The sequence below is a fragment of the Pipra filicauda genome, unplaced genomic scaffold, assembly GCF_003945595.2.
Source record: "Pipra filicauda isolate LSUMZ 115617 unplaced genomic scaffold, ASM394559v2 scaffold12_size5214236_pilon, whole genome shotgun sequence".
Lineage (NCBI taxonomy): Eukaryota > Metazoa > Chordata > Aves > Passeriformes > Pipridae > Pipra > Pipra filicauda.
The window spans coordinates 880,216-898,694 of record NW_024103763.1 but is presented as its reverse complement, the minus strand read 5'-3'; the positions used below and the strand labels follow the sequence as shown (position 1 = coordinate 898,694).

Below are 18,479 nucleotides of genomic sequence, written 5' to 3'. Positions count from 1 at the left end.
GTTAATATTCAGAAACTACTGATGCTTTTATGATGTGACCTTGGCAGCTCAGTAACTGCTGGGGATGTGACAGCCATATTAGGTTTTCGAAGTAGGTGACTTTGATCATCACTTGTGAAGGGCTGTTGCTGTATTCTGTTCTCAAATGGGTATTCATGACTGTGGGAATCTGGCAGCTGAACTGAGAGCTTTGGAACCAGAGTTCATGGTCTCATACTGAGTTTCTGCGCTCTTCTGCAGCAAAATGGAGGTTTGTGTACAGCCTTCCATATGGAACTAATCCTTTTGTAATCTCAGTCTTGGACAGCACAGTATTGCTCTGGCCATTTGTAGAATTTGCCATAATTGAATCAGGTCGGCTGTACGTGTGTGAATGGCCTCTACACTGTTTGTGTCTCTTGCTGCAGGACCCAGAACAAAAGTTTTCTCTGAGTTCAACTTTCCAAGAGTTGCTTAATTTGTTTTTCGTTTCTTAGCACTGTGGGGTAAAAGGTGAAAGAGAAAAACAGAGGAGATGAGTAAATGTTCAGAGAAGAGTTGAACCTCAGAGAGGAGAAAATAGAGCAGTAGGGAAAACTGTCTGAAAGTAGAACTGTTTTCTGAGTTCCTTTGGATGGAAGGTCCACCAGTGATAATATTGATATATAACCCCGAAACATTCCGCTTTTTATCTTTTCCCCTCTGATGGTATTACATTTAAAAGACCTAGTGCGTTCAAACTTGGTTTTGTGACCTACATTACCTTAAAGGTTCTGAGTTGTGTTTTATTCATATATTTTTCTTAATTTTTTTCCCCCCTCTGATACCTGTCTAATTGAATAATTGGCATGATTTATTTTTTGGTGGAAAGGTCTAACACTTTTCTATATCTAAGAAAATTGATTTAATATTTAATATTAAATATCACCTTGTGTATGAATTTTTTAATGACATTTGAACTTATTATTCTTATTGTAGTAAGTTTAACTACATTTTTCAGCTTAAACATGAGCAAGGGCAGTCAAATCATTCTTCAGATGTATCACGCTTCACTGCATAAGCAAATCTGTCATCATTTAGAGACATTCGCTCTCTCGTAGGTGGTGACTGTTCCAAATGTAGCAGTGTTTGTACAGGTACCATTCCCACTGTATTATAACAAACCCTGGCTTGTTTCTGTCCTGTGTAAGGCTGTTAGGTAGAAAGTTGTCCATAGAATATTCTTCACTGACCTTAGTTTGATGTAAAGTCCAGGAAATCACTGCTTAGATCCTTGTTTGACTAATATATCTTCTAATTTTCACTGAGTTTAAGGCTGTATCTGTTGTCAGTCCATTACATTGACTTGTTCTTAAACAAAAGAGTCTCAAGATTGGCCTCACAGTCTGGTGCTAGTTTTGACCTGACAATTTAGAAATCCCAAGAGTAGGTCATGAATGTGCTTTTCTATATGACTTTTGTATAGGGTGACTGATTAGCCCAGACGGGTAAGATTGTTCAGAAGGTTGAAGACAGTAGAAGGTTTATTAAACAGTCCTTTTTTTACAGTCTTTTTAGAGACCTACTGTGGTGACACTTGACATTTCTTTCAGTTTTTGCACTAGGTATGCGTGCAATAGTAATAATTTGAAGATTACTTTCTTCACAAATATCTTGCTTTCTATTGCCATTTTTCTGTCAAAGTAGCTATTATTGTATAACCTAATTTATGCCATCTATGCTGTGTTTTTGCTAACTCTGACTTTCTTCAGAGTTCCTACTTCTTGTTCACTTCTCTCCCTGTGCAAAATTGCACTGCCTTCTTTTTGCAGGTGATTGATAAGATATTAGGTGATCTTTCTTCCTCTTTGGGTCATGAGACAATTAGGGCCACTAAGAATGTTAGGCAGTGTTCAGTGTAATCTCCATTTTGGAGACTGAATCAACTGGCTTAATGTAATTTTAGTCAGATGTTTACCTTCACTAGTAAAAGAGTTGGCTAAAAATAAGAGCAGGTTGCTGTCTTTCACAATGTTTACCATCAAGGAGCTTCTGCAACTTATTCTGACTTGAATATTCTGCAGTTTGAGTCTAATAGTTGTTTAGCTCTTGTTGGACAAGGTTGCTGCTGCCTTCTCTGTAGGGAACAGTGAGGCTTTGAAGAGTGTTACTGTATCCTTGATCTATTTATTCTTAGGTCAATCCAATCAGAATGATTCATTCCTGTGTCCCAGACTGCTTTACTGTTGTTGTCTGGATTTCTGCTTGGTCCATCTACATTCTGGAAGATACTTGGAAATTGATGTAATATACCAGTAAAGTGGGATGTTTTGGATGTTTTTCTTTTATCCTCAGGTCAAATTCTGGATTTAAGTTGCACACGGCATAGATATGATCTGGGAGTTTTTTAATCAGCTTGGAAGTATAACCTCAGATTTTTACTCTTCTCATTGAATATAATCTAGCCTCTTGACCCTGAACTAAAACCTAATCTCTTAGAAAACATAGTTACTTTATAAGGTTATTTTCTACAGTGAAGAGTAGTATGGGACTGCTTTGCTCCCTGCAGTAGAGCAGATCTGTAACAAAGGGGTCGTATTCTTTGTCTTGCCCTAATGTGATGCTCTTCTTTGAAGGAAACTTGTTTTCAATGCCTGACTTAAGAATTTGGTCTGCAAAATTTTTCCACTTAAAGCCACAAAACTGAATTATTGTTCAATCAAAATCAAGCACTGCTGTTTTACAGACATTGGCAAACACGTGTTGATAGTGTGTGTAAAATTGTGAAACCTATATATCATGTGATGTCTTGCTTTCCTTTCTTCTTGGCTTTCTTGGTAAGAAGTGTTTCACTTTGAGTCTTCAGATATTTTCATTTTCAGTTTTTTGAAAGCATGCTTTTAAAGAGTTTGGAAAGCTAAATACAGCCCTTGATGCCTGGCGCAATGTAATTTGCACTAGAGTATAAGATGAATTTGATTTCATACCAAGGTGAGCAGGTCATTGTTTTATATATTGTATTATTGAGTAACTTCTTGAGGGCTGCAGCATAAATCAAGGAGAGATAATTCACAAATTTAACTTACACTTTAACCCCGAGAGAGTGACATCAAATTCGCTTGAATTGAAACTGATAGATTTAAACTGGCTTTAGCCTGTGGTGTTTAAGACAAAAGCCTGGTTCTGGCGATGTGTATTGACTCAGCTGGAGTCATAACAAAATCAAGAAAGAATGCTGTATATTTTGAAAAAGGTGGAACTAATAGATCAAAAATAAAGCCAACTTTTGAAAAAAAATTTGTCTGTCTGTAGGCTAAACCTACTGAAGTCTCATTGCAGCTTATTAGAATGTTATTTCTGGAAATATCTTTAAAACTTAGATGAACTTTATCATACATACAACTATCATATAATTTATCAGGCCTGTGTATGATAAATTCTATAAAGAAAAAACTTATAGACTTAGGAGGTTTCTTTACTTAGCAGGATGTCACTCATTTTCGTGGAAGTGGTTGTACAGTTGTTGCTGTGAGGAACAGCAGCTAAGGAGCAGCTGTTAGGACACAGTTTGCTTTTGCTTTGGAAGTTGGAGGATCTCTAATTACTGCCGATCCTGGTGAGTAGCCATTCTCTCTTCCCAGGCACTTGCTATCTGGCAGGCAGGTAGCTGACCTGTTAGTAGCTGAAGCAACCCTGTGGAGGCTCTCAGATAAACTGCCTGCAGCTGAGCAGATGATGCATTGACCACGTGCCCCAAACCAAAAAGATGAACTGAAGTTATGCTAAAGCAAACTTGCAAGTTAGGAAGGGTTTAACCAGAGCTTCCTTTCCTTTCCCTGCACTAAGCATGCAAAGGGACCCCAAAGGGCTCTGTACCTAAAATGTAGCAGTACAACAGGGCAAGGCAGCTCCTTAAAAAGAGGCAGTTTAAATCTGCTGGAGTGAGACAGGTTGAATAGAGATGTACCCTGGCTTGGGGAAGGAGAGGAAGTGGATCCCTTCTGCCAGTCCTGCTTTGCAGTAGCAGCTTTTGTTGTCTCCTTGCACAAACCTGGGGACTGTGTCTGTGAAGGGCCCCCACGGCCTTTCACAGACCCACACCAGCTGAGGGTCCTTTACTGTCTGGGCTTTCATTCCTTTTGCTTTTTATTGCCTAGAAAATAACAGAACTTGCTCTCAGTCACTGTTGGGAAGAAGCAGTTGTTGTCTTTGTTCCGAGGGGTTTTCCAGCTCAGAGGGTATAGGGTGAGCTAGTCAGTCTTTCCTGCCGTCCAGCCACAGTCTTGAAAGACCTACTGTATACTTATACAGTGACTTGTGGACAGACAAATGTCTGTCCTCTATTGTAGGTGAATTAGTATCTCACTTACTTGAAGGTCTGAACTCTGAAATCATTACTGTGCTTTACAGAAAACAACATAATGTCTTGTTTCCTTTGTCTAATTTTGACAGCATGTTCGTGTCTGTAATTGGAGATGTGAGAAAGAGAGTAAGTAAAATAAGTCCAGATGTTTGCTGGAAGAACTATAATAGAATTGCTGACACTAACAGAATTTAATGATCCACTGATTGAAGATACCTAAATGAGCAAGAAAAAAATGAAACCGTAATCCTTCCTGCATATTCCTCAAGCTTGTGTTAGGGTTTGGGAACTAATCTGTCAATGCACGTTACCTATGATAAGAAAGTGAAAACTGTGATTATAATGGCACTGTCTTAAAAAGTATCACTTTGATTGTGCTGGTTGCATTGTACTTGAGTCTTTCAAATTGCGAATCTCAGTGATTATGTGCCTGGCAGCGCTTTTAACACTTTCTGGTTTGCTTGAACATAATTTATGGCTCTTCCATTCACTCACAAATTGTGCAGGCAGTTGAACTGGTTATCATCACAAAAGGCATTTGCTGTCTTTTTAGATGAAAGCAGAATACTGACTGTTCATTACAAGTAAAACATGGATTTTTATTTATTTTATTTATTTTATTTTTATTTACTTGGACTCTTTGGAAATTAGTTATGATGGAGACTTCCCCCACTTGTGAAATGCTGCAAAATACAAAAAACTGTCAAGTCAGGTCTGGTCCCCCATGTGAACTACTGGGGCAAGTGTCTTAACATCTCTTGCTTTTAAATATTTGTAGTTAAAATTTTATACGTATCTTTAGTAACTAATGTAGCTTAAGATTGCTCTTAGTCATGTCTTTTGGTTTGTTTAGGGTGGCTTCAGAGAATTATCACTATTTTAACTAGGTCTCCAAGGAAGTATTGTTACTTTGCTGGATCCATTTATTTACTTTCTGACTGGTTTGGATTTTTATACATATATATATATATATTATTTTCAAAATACTGTGCTGGATAAAAATCTGTTTTAAAAGTGAGAGTCAAAGATAATCTCAGCTGCTGCTTTTCCGAATGGGAATGTGGTGATGAGTACTGCACATTCCTTTCAGGTTGCTGGTGAGAATTTTGTAGGCTAGACCTAGGAGGGCTATGACCTTTGCTGCTCCCTCCAGGTGCTGCTCAAATGTTTAAGTACTTGGTAAGTTTGAAGAACTTGTGACAGATGTGAAATGTCATTGAACTGTTGTCATGCTGCTTTGTCTTTTGTTTTCACTCCTTACCCGCAGTTATGTGTGCAGCATTCACTTTTTAAAAGCTCACTTTAGTGTAAAAGTTGTACTGATAAAAGTTAATATTTTGGGGTCTTATTTCCAGCTAATATCAAATATTTGATATTTGATGAATTTTATCTCTAGGATGAAAGACTTTTGTTTATAGGCGAAAAGATGAGATGATGTGAATTGAGGAAAAATGTCAGACAAAAATGGTTACCCTCTAGGAAGGTAAAAGTTTAATACGTGTCTTGGGAGTGAGAGGGAAGTGAAGGTGGGCACTGAAATTGTTTTAAAACTGTATTTCGTTTCACAAGTTTTTTTTAAATCTTCTAGCCCTGGGAAGTCTAAACTTTGATCTGCTGCAATGGGCATCTGTTTTTCCTTCCTTCTAACAGGTCGTGACAATGCATGTGAGAAGACGTCATACATGTTTCTGCGGAAAGAACTCCCTGTGCGACTGGCAAACACCATGAGAGAAGTCAATTTGTTGCCTGATAACTTACTTAACAGGCCTTCAGTTGGGCTAGTACAGAGTTGGTAAGTTTAGGAAAAGTGCATTGAAAAATGATTGTAAAACTAACGTTGTGTATTGCTCTGCTTGCAACAAGATTGAATTGTTCTGAATCAGTTTTCTGCCTTGAATTGTTGATAGTGTATGTGTCTTGTCAAATGAAGTTTCATTTTCTTCTGTCTAATGTTAAGTAAATACTCTAATATGGATCTTAGGTAAGAGTTTGTAAGTTAGTCTTGTAAGTCAATAAAAGTATAGTCTTGTCTCCTAAGTAATCAGAATGAATCAATAACTTGAAGAGCAAGGTTTTTAAACATTCCTTACTGTATTGCAGTCGTGACTTGAAATAGCTCCTTCTTTCTCCTTATTCTTCCTTTGTCAAAAATGCTGAGAGAAAATTTAAACCTCCTGTTCTTCTCATTTCTAAATCTTTAAAAACATAACCTGGTACTCAGTGGAAGTTATGGAATGGGTCAGAAATCTGATGTCATCCAGTCAACAACATTCTCTGTTGTAGTAACTAGTGTAGATCCAAAGTGATTCAAAGTCCTGTCATCTTTTCCACAGTAATTAATTTCTAGCCTACTTACATGTTCAATGAGGATTGGAGACTCCTGCCTTGTATGTACTAAGCTCTAAAAAACTGTTGTTCATGGGGCATTTATTGTCTCTCTGTCTAAAAATACTCGATCCAAAATATCTTTGCAGTATACAACAGACTTCCCTTTGTGAATAGCAGCTTATTCTACTATAGCAGCAGCTAATGTAGCTTGTGTTAAATTCAGTCATAGCCCTTGAGCCAAGAGCTTCCATGCTGGCTGTACATTGACTACTGGGTTGAGTTTCTTATTTATCAGGCTTCAGACTTAGAAGATATAAATTAGGATATGTGGTATTGTGTTTGTCTGTGAAAGGTAATACTATCTGTTTGGATGACCACTTTGGAAATAGAGATTAAGTGCTTCAAATAAGTGTAAATGCTCTGGAGCCACACAATAATAATCACTTTGTGGTTAAGTGGCAGCTTGCAAGGTTTGAAGCCTTTTATCATCTTCCTGATGTCTTTGGCAGTTGTTATGCCAAATAGGAAAGGATGGATAATATGTAGGCCTTCTGGGTTTTTCTAATCTGGATGACTTGTGAACCTGTCTTTAGTGAAATGTTGACAGATCGGTGAATGAAGAAGAGGAACTAATTTTTCTGTAGTGACTCTACTGCATAATTCTTCTAGTCCAAGTATCTGTGCTGTGGCATAAGCTTCTGCCCTGCTAATGCAGACCAAACATTTGGATCACTTCTGGCAAAGGAACTGAATGGGTTTTTGGAGTGGATGCCCCCTTCAGAATTTTTGTTTAAGAGATCTGAGGACTCATGCGTTGACTTCTATGGCCACAATACATAGTACTGATTAAAAAAGGAAAAAAAAAAAGGGAGGAAAAACCCAGTATCAAGTGTTCTATGATAATGTGATTTGCACTATCACAGCTGTAGACCAATAGTTAATTTAATGGGCTAAAATATCCGACCCAGAGATGAAAGTTTGAAATAAAAATGTTTTCCGTAATGATCTTCTAATTTGGATCCACAGTTAACTAACAGTTTTTGTGGAAAGGAGTATCGTCACTGAGATGAGGAAGAATATTTTTGTGATCTGATGTCAGAATTATCAAAAATAGTTGTAGCATCTTTTTTCCTAATGTGGACTTTAAAGATCATAGTTCTTATTTTTCTGTTCAGAGGTTTTTAATTGCTTTATTAAACATTTACCTGTAGTTTGTAAGTCCAGGTGATGAACCTTGGTCAAAATTTCCTTTAAGTTTTATTTTGGTCTTTATAGAAGCTAAAGAGTTTTACAAACTTCAGTGTGAGTGACCTTGAGTATTATGCAGCTATGCTGATGGCAGGTTTTGAAATGTATTTATAGATTCTTAACCTAAAGCTTAGACATACTGAGAGAGAGATTCCTGAATTTTATGCAGCAGAGTAAGTAAATATAAATTTAGCTGTTCAACTGTTTTGTGAACTTTTAAAATTAAAAAACCTTGTCTTGATGCACTTCAAAAACACTGCAGGAAAGTTGGGTTTTTTTCAGGTCAGATTTTATGATCCTTTGGTTTTGCTATGCCATAGGTTGAGGAAGCTTGGCAGTTTATTAATATGCAAACAAAAATATGATGTACATTTGCCACAAGTGAGCAAGGACATTTAATGCATTCACTTTAACATGTTTATTTGCTAATTTTCAGTAATTTATGTAGTCACAAGCATATTTATGATTTTTTTTCTGCTACCACTTCACACCAGAAATCTTTTTTATGTGCTTTTGGTGAGACTCCAAATAAGCTGGAGCTTTAAAATTTGAGTTCCCAGTCTATTCCTTAATGCCATCATGCCAGAAAATAATGCAAGAAAATCCTAATCTTTAAGGTGGGTTTTATTGGACTTTTAAATTAAATAGGCTCTGTAAATAGATGGAACTTAGTTTCGGTGGAATCAGAAAGCAAGTTAACCCTGCCTACAGTACAGCATGGATCCTTTCCCATCAATCCTCCTCCATCCAGGCATCAAACGTTCTGGATTGCGTGAATTTCCTTGGCCCTTATGGTTCCCTTGGGAAGCAACCTCATTTTGTCAGTTCTGAGAATATGCTCCCTGCTTCAGGCAAACCCTGTTCCCTCGGTTCTCTAATCCATCCATCTCCATGGCCATGCTGGAGGCACTTTGCTTCCTGTGCCGTGCTCCTTGACTCACTTCCCTGCCTGACAGAATTTACAACTGATTGCCTGATTGCTCCCAGGAAAGGTGCACTGTTCAGTTTTTTTCTCCTTCCTTTCTGGGTTCCTCAGCCTGGTGTGTGCAGCACTGAGGAGAGGCAAGTCCGCTGTCCTTCCTCTGTGCTGGTCAGTTATGTTTTCAGGAATGGAGCTGGCATTACCCAGAGAGTGAACCATGAACAAACCAAAAATAATAGGTTTGTGTTTCAGTCTGTGCAAAGGTAAAAACATGAGCTCTGTCCCAGTTTGAGTTTATAACTTTGTTTATGTGTATCTTTTGTGTGGATAGCAAGGGAAGGAATAAATTGAATCCAGACAAAAACACAGTTAATATGTCCTGGCTGTGAACTGTGATGATTCCAAATAGCAGGCAGATCAGCAATCAGCACCTTGTCAGTTCTTCAAAATTAATGAGCAACTTCCTAGTTCCAAAGAAGTGGGCCTTTTTTAGGTACTCTAGCTAAAGTGCACTGCAGGTAGGACATTGAACACTTGGCACAATTGTGTAATAAAGGATATGGTCACTAATGTGATGTGACGAGGGGAAATAGTTACAATAAAACCTTAGAATGGATAAGGTCAGAGCTTGTAGAATATCTAAAGTAAATGTGAGGTTTGCACAATATGTTACTCAGTCATATGTAAAATTCCCATTTTATTTAACCCTGGCCAAATTTCTCTGTTTTTCTTTAGCACTTTTCCTTAGAAGATGCTATACATTTCTATTTATCTCTTGGGAAAGAGCCATTAGAGAAATAAGTACAGTTTGGGGATTAATAATTGTTTCTTTCTCTGTTTTCTACATTGAGACTATATTAACAAGATTGTGTTACCATGGAGATTTGTTTTATCTTTTTAGTGCTTTGGTATTAGAGTGATTCTACAGGAATATCTTAGTGAAATACACATCGAGGAAAAAGGCAAAAGTATCTTGCATGAATTAAAAAAGAAAAGAAAATCCAAAGTTAACATTATGGGCATTTACAGTGCTTTCATGTATGAAGTGTGCCATTCTAAAATTACTGCAATTGGCAGACTAACAAGAATTCAATCTACCTGGCAGTAATTAAGAAAAGAACAAGGCTAAAGGGTGCTTGAAACCAAAGAGCTTGCCCGATGAATTGCAGTGAATTGTGATAAAAAATTAAACACTAGAAAGACAATAGATTTGAAGGGCATTGGCTTTGATTTTTTTCTTTTGATGACTCACTAAAGACAGCAAAATATAACTGACATTCCCTTTTTTTCATATGTGCTGGGATTTTTTTTTTGTAGATGTGTGTCTTGTATAGTTGTATTGATTTACTAATGATACAGCAAGTCATGCATTATTCCAGTACTTTTCTCCTTTTTTCTTTCTGGCTGGTAATTGTATGTGAATTATGGTTAAACATCACCAGGTCTTGATTTTCATTGCTTGATAAATGAAGGTGTTAACTATAGGATTTATTCCTATCTGCACCCACAGTTCAAATCAAAAGTAAATGCAAGGAAATAGATGGATTTTGTGAAAGGGGAATTACCTTTTCCACACACTGTTACAGGAATTAACTGTGTTGCTGACTGCTCACTTTTTGGCAAAGTGTAATGGTGATGGTGGTTAAGACAATGCTGTGAATTACTTAATCCTAACCAGTCATGAATTTCCTTTTAAACATATTTTTGCTTCATTTCTTTAATTTTGAGGTGTTTGGGAGGGAGTGTGTGAGGGGGCTGAATTTGGTGTACAAACTGGAGATCACACCTGTATAAAAGAAGAAGATGTACAGCATTTGCAGCTCCAAGTTTCTATTGAGAGACTTGAGATAATGCACAGGGTATTACAATATCCCAGTTTGGGTGACATATAGTGGTAGGCATTGGGCAGCGGGTTGGATTTGTTTGACATAAGGTTACCTTTTCCTAGCTTTGTTTAGTCAAGGGCTTGGAAGAAATTTGAGTAACTCTTCTCTGAGCTAGTCCCTCTGGCTGGCTGGATGCAGTGCTTTTTCTAGTGAACTTCTAAGGTTGTATTCTTTTACTTTAAAATCAGAAAGAGACATCTAAATGTTGTTGATAACCCTAAAGGAAAAGCATTGCTTGTTTTCATAGTTTCTCCATCACCACAGAGATTAAAGAGTAGTTACTTCAGCACATTTATAAATTTTCTTAGAACATTTAGTTAGTGTAATTTTCTTTTGTTTCAGAATTCCTCACTGGTGCTATGTTGAGCCTGCAGCGTAATGACCTCAGAAGGTGTTTGGCTGCTGGTTGCACTGAAGCCTGGTGACCATGTTTGGCAGCTTTTTTGTGCTTGAGACCTGCTTTAGTCTTTTTCTGACTGAAACTGTTTTCTGCACAATTACGTCCTGCATTAGATGAGAGAAACACTTGGCTTGCCCCTGCCCGACATCCTAGTAATGCTGATCCTTCAGCACAGGAATAATGATGGCTAATAATTATTCCAGGGGCTGCAGTCTTAGGACCAAAGTCTCAGTAAGCTAACAGAGAGTATGAATCTCAATGCAACTTGTAGCAGTAATGGTAGGCAACCAATCCAACCTACACAGCACAAAAATCGGGTGTGAGCTACCTTGAGTACCAGCAGCATTCATTGCTGTTTTATCCATGGTGTCAGCACAGGGCTGCTGATCTTGGAGATTTCTGGTAGGAGGTCTGTAGTAACCTGCTGTGTTGCTTCTCAAGTGTGTTGGTGTCCTTCAGAAACAGGACTTTGATAATATTATCAAAGTTCGGGGTTGAAGAACATTTACCTCTTTGGAGTGAGGATGATCATAATTTGTCCATTGTTGTGGGTCGAGCAGCTGAGTTCAGAGTGTGTGATGGTGGTTGTAAACTGGTGCCATCTCTTAGCAGCATAAAGGAACACATTATAAAATAAGCAGTACTAGAGGTATCACCTAGTTGCTTAACTTGTAAGTGGCAAACATTTGGGGGATTTCTGTAATCATTTGTGATGACTGAAGAAGTGCACAAACGCACTGAGGGACAGGAATTGGTGTTGCTCTGCTGACTGTGTTGAAAACGTCAGTCACCCTACGGAATGTCACTCTCCCTGAGGAATGTCAAAGTGACCTGTGGTTGCAACTTGAAATGGGAGTGGAGTAAGCAGCAGGTGGTTCTGGAGAGAGTCACGTAAACAACAATGCTGACTCTACTGTAGCTTGAAGATGTAGGGTGAAGTTCAATAGCCTCATTAAGTTGGTCTTAACATAGAACTGCTACCAAAAGAGCTTATGCATAGGCCATTCTGTTGAGCTGCGCTGATCTACTGAGTTGCTACTACTGAAAGGGGAAAGGCTTGGTCAATGCTTTGCTTGGTCACTTGTTTTGCTTTTTCCCTCTGTAGGCTCTTGTGCTGTACCTTTAGCTGTTTAGACCTTGCAGTGAGTTGTTTTCATGTGCGACAGAAGTGTGTGTGGTTTTTTTTATGTCTGTTTCAGCAGTGGAGGGAGTTACAGCTGTTGACCGGCACAAATGATTAGTGTTGATATTGTAGTGTAAGTGGCAGTGCTTAACCAGGAGCAAAGGGAGGGCAAAAGGAGTGGAATGACAGCTCCTTCTGGTGACTTTAAACCCTACCTTTTGTGTGTGTGATTGATACCTTGTGTGAGTTACTTCAAGAAACAAGTCCCAGTTCTGTAGTCTTTAAAGCTATATCTGTACTGCTAAATGAACATACTCCGGGGGGAATACCTGGTCCTGAGGCCCAGTGATGTGAGGTGGCAGCATCTGTACTGCTGTTGGGCTGGTGTCCTGCAGAGCAGGCTGGTCTTGTTCACACTGAGTGGTTCTTTACCTTAAATCTTACTTGGGTCCTCTGTGGTATTTCTGTGGCTTTAAGCCTCACTTAATCTCCTGTGAGCTGACTGACTGAACTGGAGGGAGCTGTGTTGTGTAAGGTGTTTTTGTGAAAGTGAGGGTTGTGTCACATGGCCTGCGATACAGTGTGAGGAGATGTGGGAGCGTGTGGATGGGCGTGCTCTCCTGGAGAACTGTGGTAGGACCAGCTTGGTGCACTCCTGTTAGTGTGGCTTTTGGGGAGTGCTCCCTTGAGTTTTATTTTGGAAGGAAAAGTGGATTGCTGTCATGGGAGTGTGGGAAGAAACTTAACATCTGTAAAGAGTGCATGAGTGAAAAATCAAGACCCAGGGGCAAACTAAGCATCTGAAATTACAGACCTACCAGTGGAGAGGTTTTGCTCCTGTTAACTTCAGCTGGATTTATATAGCAGTTTTCCTGAATTGCGGACTGTAAGGTCATAAGTAATATTTTTTAACTCAATATAATATATTGTAGTTGCTTTCTTTCCCTTTGTTGCAGCATCCCACTTAATTTTAGCCTTTGCAGAGAAATGTGTATTATGCTTCTGTTGTTTTAGGTGACACTAGTCTTAAAATTAAAGAAATTCCAAAAGTATTTTAGGTTTAAGTATTTTAACTTTCTCATTTTTGCTGATTTCAGGTACATGCAGAGTTTCCTTGAGCTTTTAGAGTATGAAAATAAAAGTCCTGAGGATCCTCATGTCCTGGATGAGTGAGTAATCTGTTTTCTTATGACAGTCGATTTAAAATAATCTGTCTCAAATAGCAAGTGGTTTTGTACTGTAGGATAACAGTTACCTTATTTGTAAGGTAGACTTTGTATGGCAAAAGCCAAAATTGTAATCTGGAGTAGAATGTAGGAATCTAAGTGCTTTTGAACAGTATGTTTTGTATTTATGCAGTCTGGTAGTTTAAAAAATGGCAAAAATGCTTCCTCCAAGGCTGTATTGAGAAGACAACAGGGATGTCAGACTATACTTGTGTATCAAATACTTACGACTAAAATGTCATTTTAGTATACATTAAGCTTACTACTCTGTTATGTATAATGTAAATTGGCACATTAATAGTTTTATTTTTTTCAGTTTGAAAGTGTTCAACGTGTCATTGTTTTTATCTAAAAGCTTTTTTAATGGACTTCAATTAGTGATGTTCACCTATCTCATTGAATAACATTACTGGGGAAGAAAGGAAAGCTTAGCTAATTCTCTTTATCAACAAAATTATATTAAAATTGCTATTATAATGTTTCCTTGATATGTCTAAGCATAAACCAGAAAAGAACCCACATGTGAGTTCCTTCAGCAGGTGCAACATGTGCATCAGAGGCTTGAAAACAAAACAACCAAAACACACACACAGATGCCCAACACTGTGGTTACCCTGTACCATGGGGTGGCCAGCTTTGTTTCAGGATATTACTTCTTGCAGGTTTTTTGTTCCATTAATTGGCTTTCTTAGGGTAGCTTGTCTTTTAAACTTGTATTTCTTTTTTAAGCTCTGAAATTTTGCCTGATCAAGCAGTGCTTTATAGAGAGTGTTTCATAAAACACTCTCTTGCTCTGTTTGTGCAAGATGTGGCCTGTGCTGTGCAAAAGTGGTGTTTTGCCTTTAGTTAGCTTCAGATATGTTGACTGCCATGTTACCTTAGGCTAAAAGGGCTTTAGTAGATAGTGCATTTCAGATGTTATGCTCTTTTGGTTGTGGGCCTGTTATCTGAGATCTTTACCCTTTATTTTTTTCGTGTCAAGCAATACATTCAGGAGCTGCTCAAGCACATGAGTACCAAGCTACCTACATGGCAGAACTGCAGAAGGAACCATAAGGATTATAGACTGACTGATGAATTGTAGTGCTGGTGAACAAGGGAAAGTAACTATTTTCTCAGTGGGAGTCCAAAGCTGGAATCCTGTTTTCAGTTCTGGGTATTACCTATGAAGAATTAAAAACACTCCTGGACAGTATTGATATGAAAGGAGCAAGAAATAGAGACTTGGGTAGTTCCACCTCTGAATAGTGTTGAAGCCGTTTGTTTAGGCTGGCAGACAAAAGAGATTGAAGTGGAGACACTGGAAGTTTGTGTGCCAAAAAAAAAGTCACTGTAATAAAGGATCATTGGTTGCTCTAACTGAAGAGCTGGAGAACTGAAAAATGGCTTATTTTTGTTAAAGTGAGATTAGGCACAGGGCAAAAAGTAAAAACTGTAATATTAATGGGAACAGACTGAAGACTGTAGAGCATCCCATTTTAAAAACTTTGATGAATAGATTGGATAGCTTTCAGTCGTGCTTAATCTGTAGTAGATAAATAGATGAACTTTTTGACTGCCTCTAGCTGTGACATTTTGTGATTCTGTATTTATAGCCTGTTGGCTGATGATACAAGAATTTCTGTTTGTGACTGGTTTATCAGCAAGCTTTCCTTTGGGTGGGATTAAGGTACCAAAATTTAGGTGTCTGTTGCCCTTTGAGGTGGCATAAGCTGTCCTAGGCATGTAAGTGAGCCTGGCAAGTGTTAAGCCTATCATGTCCTGGATGTGCAGGTTGAGGCAAAGTAGTTATGTTGCTTCTGGAACCATGTTAGGTGTCCTGCAGTTAGGTAACTGAATTTCAGCTTTTTTTGGACTTCAGCAGTTCAACACATCTATTGCTTATCAAGGTTAATGAGTAGTTCTTGTGGAGATCTATTTTTAGAGTCTGTTCACAATTATCACATGAATTATCTGATTCTGCCATATGGATATGGCATTCTTGATACTGTTTCATGGCAACTGGAAATATTGTTTGCAATGCTCTATATTAGCATGAAAGAACAAATATTTCATAATGAACCAAATATTTACACATTCAGTATAAATGCTTCTTAAAAGCTTTGAAATCTTGCAATTCTCTGTAATTAAGCACATAGAATGAGGATGCTAGGAATTTATTGCTACCTATTGGGGTGAAGTCCATCTAGGGACTTTGACAGTAAGAGTTGTCTTTCATACTGAATTTGGCCTGTGAAAGAAATGAAAAATGCATTATCTGATTAAAAAGCAGATTTATTCTTTTTGACAGTATTGGATAGGTTAGCTAAGATTAGAAAGTTAGATTTTACATTCCTGCTCTTGATATGTCATCTCTTCCAAACTTTCTAAAGGCTATACCATTTAACTGGATATTGAGCTGTAGTTAGCAATTTTGAAATATTCTTTGCAAACTGTGTCTTTCAGAAATACTCTTAACTATTGTCCGTGTTTATCTTGTAATAATCCACAGATAAATATAACAGATTTCTCAAGTCCTGTGTCAGTATTTCATGTTGCTGCTATCTAACCCTGTCCTACTTTTGTGTTATAGTCAGAAGAGTATCAGTATGGTCAGAAAGTATCAGGAACACTAGCAGTTAATGGGCTTCTTTTCAGTGGGGAAAGAACACATCCCTGAGTTCATTTAGTTTACAGAAAAGTTTGCTATTATTTTGTAATGGCATGTATCATTTAATATAAAATTTGAGCCATTATCTGGGACTTTGTGGTAGTGTGTTTAGGGATGCATACATAGAAATAGTTCAACCAGAATGGTTCGCTCAAAGAAAAACCTGGAAGTTTATAAGGTATGCCCAGTCCTTTGAAACAAAGCCCTTCTTGTCTGGGCAGTATCTGCAGCGTATCTCTGAGTACTTTGCATGTAGTAGCCTATAAAGAGGGGCTGGAGCAGGCTTCTTCTCCTGGTTCCTCTCAGCTGTGCTGTTCCTGCACGGAGCACTCTGTAGGAGAGCACATTTTACATATTAATATTATGTATTGTTATGTTATGTATGTAATGTATGTAATGGTACATTATAGCTCATATTACAGAAAACCCAGCCTTGCATCCTTTGGTCATTCAGTGCCCATCCTTGTTCGAGTCCTGTGTGCTATCGAGTGACTTTGGCATTTCATGATGGACCCCATCTCTTCTTCCTTCAGCTTTATTAGTGTCACAAGATGTGAGTCTTGCCTGGGTAGAAGTACTTCTGTTCCTGTACCACCCCAGCAGCTTTTGTTTAGAGCTGAAGGTGGTGTCAAGCACTCAAAGCGTGAAGACTAGCAGAGCAGCTGATTTTGGAAATTAGAGAGTGCCTTGGTGGTCTTTTTGTCAGCTGAGGTGGACTTCAGTTTCTGTTATAGCTGATCAGGGTAACAGTAGCACAGGAGAGAAGGGGAGCTAAAATGATCTTTCTAAGAGGTTGGATGTCCACAGTGTTGGCAGTAGTTCCTCAATTAATGCTTTCTAAAATGGTGCAATGCCTTTATCAGTTGAACATAAAACTGTCCCCCGATTTTTGTGTTACATCTCTGTTTGTCTGCGGAGTCTGCTCTGGTATTCTCAGAATTTGGGCTCTCTTTCTGAGGAAGCCATTTTATCTCTTAGTATTACAGTATATTATAGATGTTATCGGTGTAGTGGCACAGCTGTCTGGGGAGCCATGCAGTGAAGTGAACTGGGAAATTGATTGAGTGGAAAAATAGCCCTTTTAGCCCTGTGGGCCCTAAACTGTTCCAGTGTGTGGCCATCAGAGACAGACAGGAGTGCCCACGTAGTGGAGGGGGTGAGCAGGCACAGGAGTAAGCACAGAGACTAAACTAAAGTTGATGTTTTTCAGAGTGGCCCAGTTTAGCTCTGCTCTTAGTGAATGACTTGGAGGGCAGATGCACGTTCAAGAATGTTACCTTTTTATGAGTGTTGGACAAAACACTTTGAAGGGATTTTTTGTCCTGGCATTTCTATGATGAAGAGGTTCAGAGGTGTTTCAGTTTCTGTTACATTCTATTGGTCAGCAGAGTTTATGGAGACTTACTGCAACATCGCCACATTACTGTCACTGTCAGCATTATGGGCATATGCCAAATGGTAGCTTACTTTTGCATTTCTGATAGCACAAATATCTTTTCTCAAGCTGTAGAGGGGTCAGGTGGAAGTTTTCCACAGTTCTATCAGTGTGATAGCAGGAGTGCAGAGATAAGGTGTCCACTCTTGGTGAAGGGTGTAAGCTGGCAGAAGTGTCGGAAATTTCCCAGGTTGTCAATATGCATCTGTATAAACACAGAGGTGGAGGTTGCTTTACAAAAATCGAAGAGCTGGTAAAACATGCAGTTCACCCGTGTTTTCAAAGAGCACTTACTCCAGCTTTTACACCCCTTAGTTTCTTTGCTGCTTTTCTATTTGTGACCCTGTCATGGGAGGGTGTGTGGGGGAGTGTCCCAGGGCTGAGAGCCGCTGAGTCAATAAGCTGCCAGTAAGTCTAGATATAACACAACAGAGAGGAAACTTAGTAAACAAATAACTTGCCTTTCTACAGCCCTGCAGTTAAAATAGGGATTCTGTAAGCAATTTGAACTAAGTAAATATTGGAGTATATTGATTTAGAAGGTGCCGTTTTGTTACTTTTAAGTAAATGCTGCTTCAGTTAGTTTTGTGCTTCGGAGTAGATAGACTGCCTACTACAGAAGTCTTTCAGAGTGTGAACTTTTACCTCTCTTTCTGGTAATACTCAGCTACCAGCTAGCACTGCTTTAAAAAAGAGCATCCAATCAAAAAAAAAAAAAAATTGCATGTCTGTTCCATTTAAAAGGGTTTTTACTCAGCACTTTCTTGTTTTTCATCTGTCAGATAATACTATCGATAAGAGACATAGCAAAAATTCCCCTTGTCTTTATATTGATTTTCTTATGCTTCTTGTCTTGCATTGTGATGATAGATCAAAATAGAATAATATATATAGTCATTAGGAAGTTAAAAACTTGTGTTGTGACGTTCATTAATTGTCT

At 38.4% G+C, this 18,479-nt stretch overlaps 1 protein-coding gene across 1 annotated transcript in view; it reads left to right on the top strand.

The window, feature by feature from the left end:
• PDK3 (pyruvate dehydrogenase kinase 3) overlaps positions 1-18,479 on the top strand; it is a 51,907-nt gene that overhangs the window by 12,777 nt on the left and 20,651 nt on the right. The window contains exons 2-3 of the mRNA XM_027727969.2: positions 5,972-6,113; positions 13,326-13,397. Coding sequence (XP_027583770.1) covers positions 5,972-6,113; positions 13,326-13,397 — 214 coding nt within the window. The remainder of the gene's footprint in view (positions 1-5,971; positions 6,114-13,325; positions 13,398-18,479) is intronic.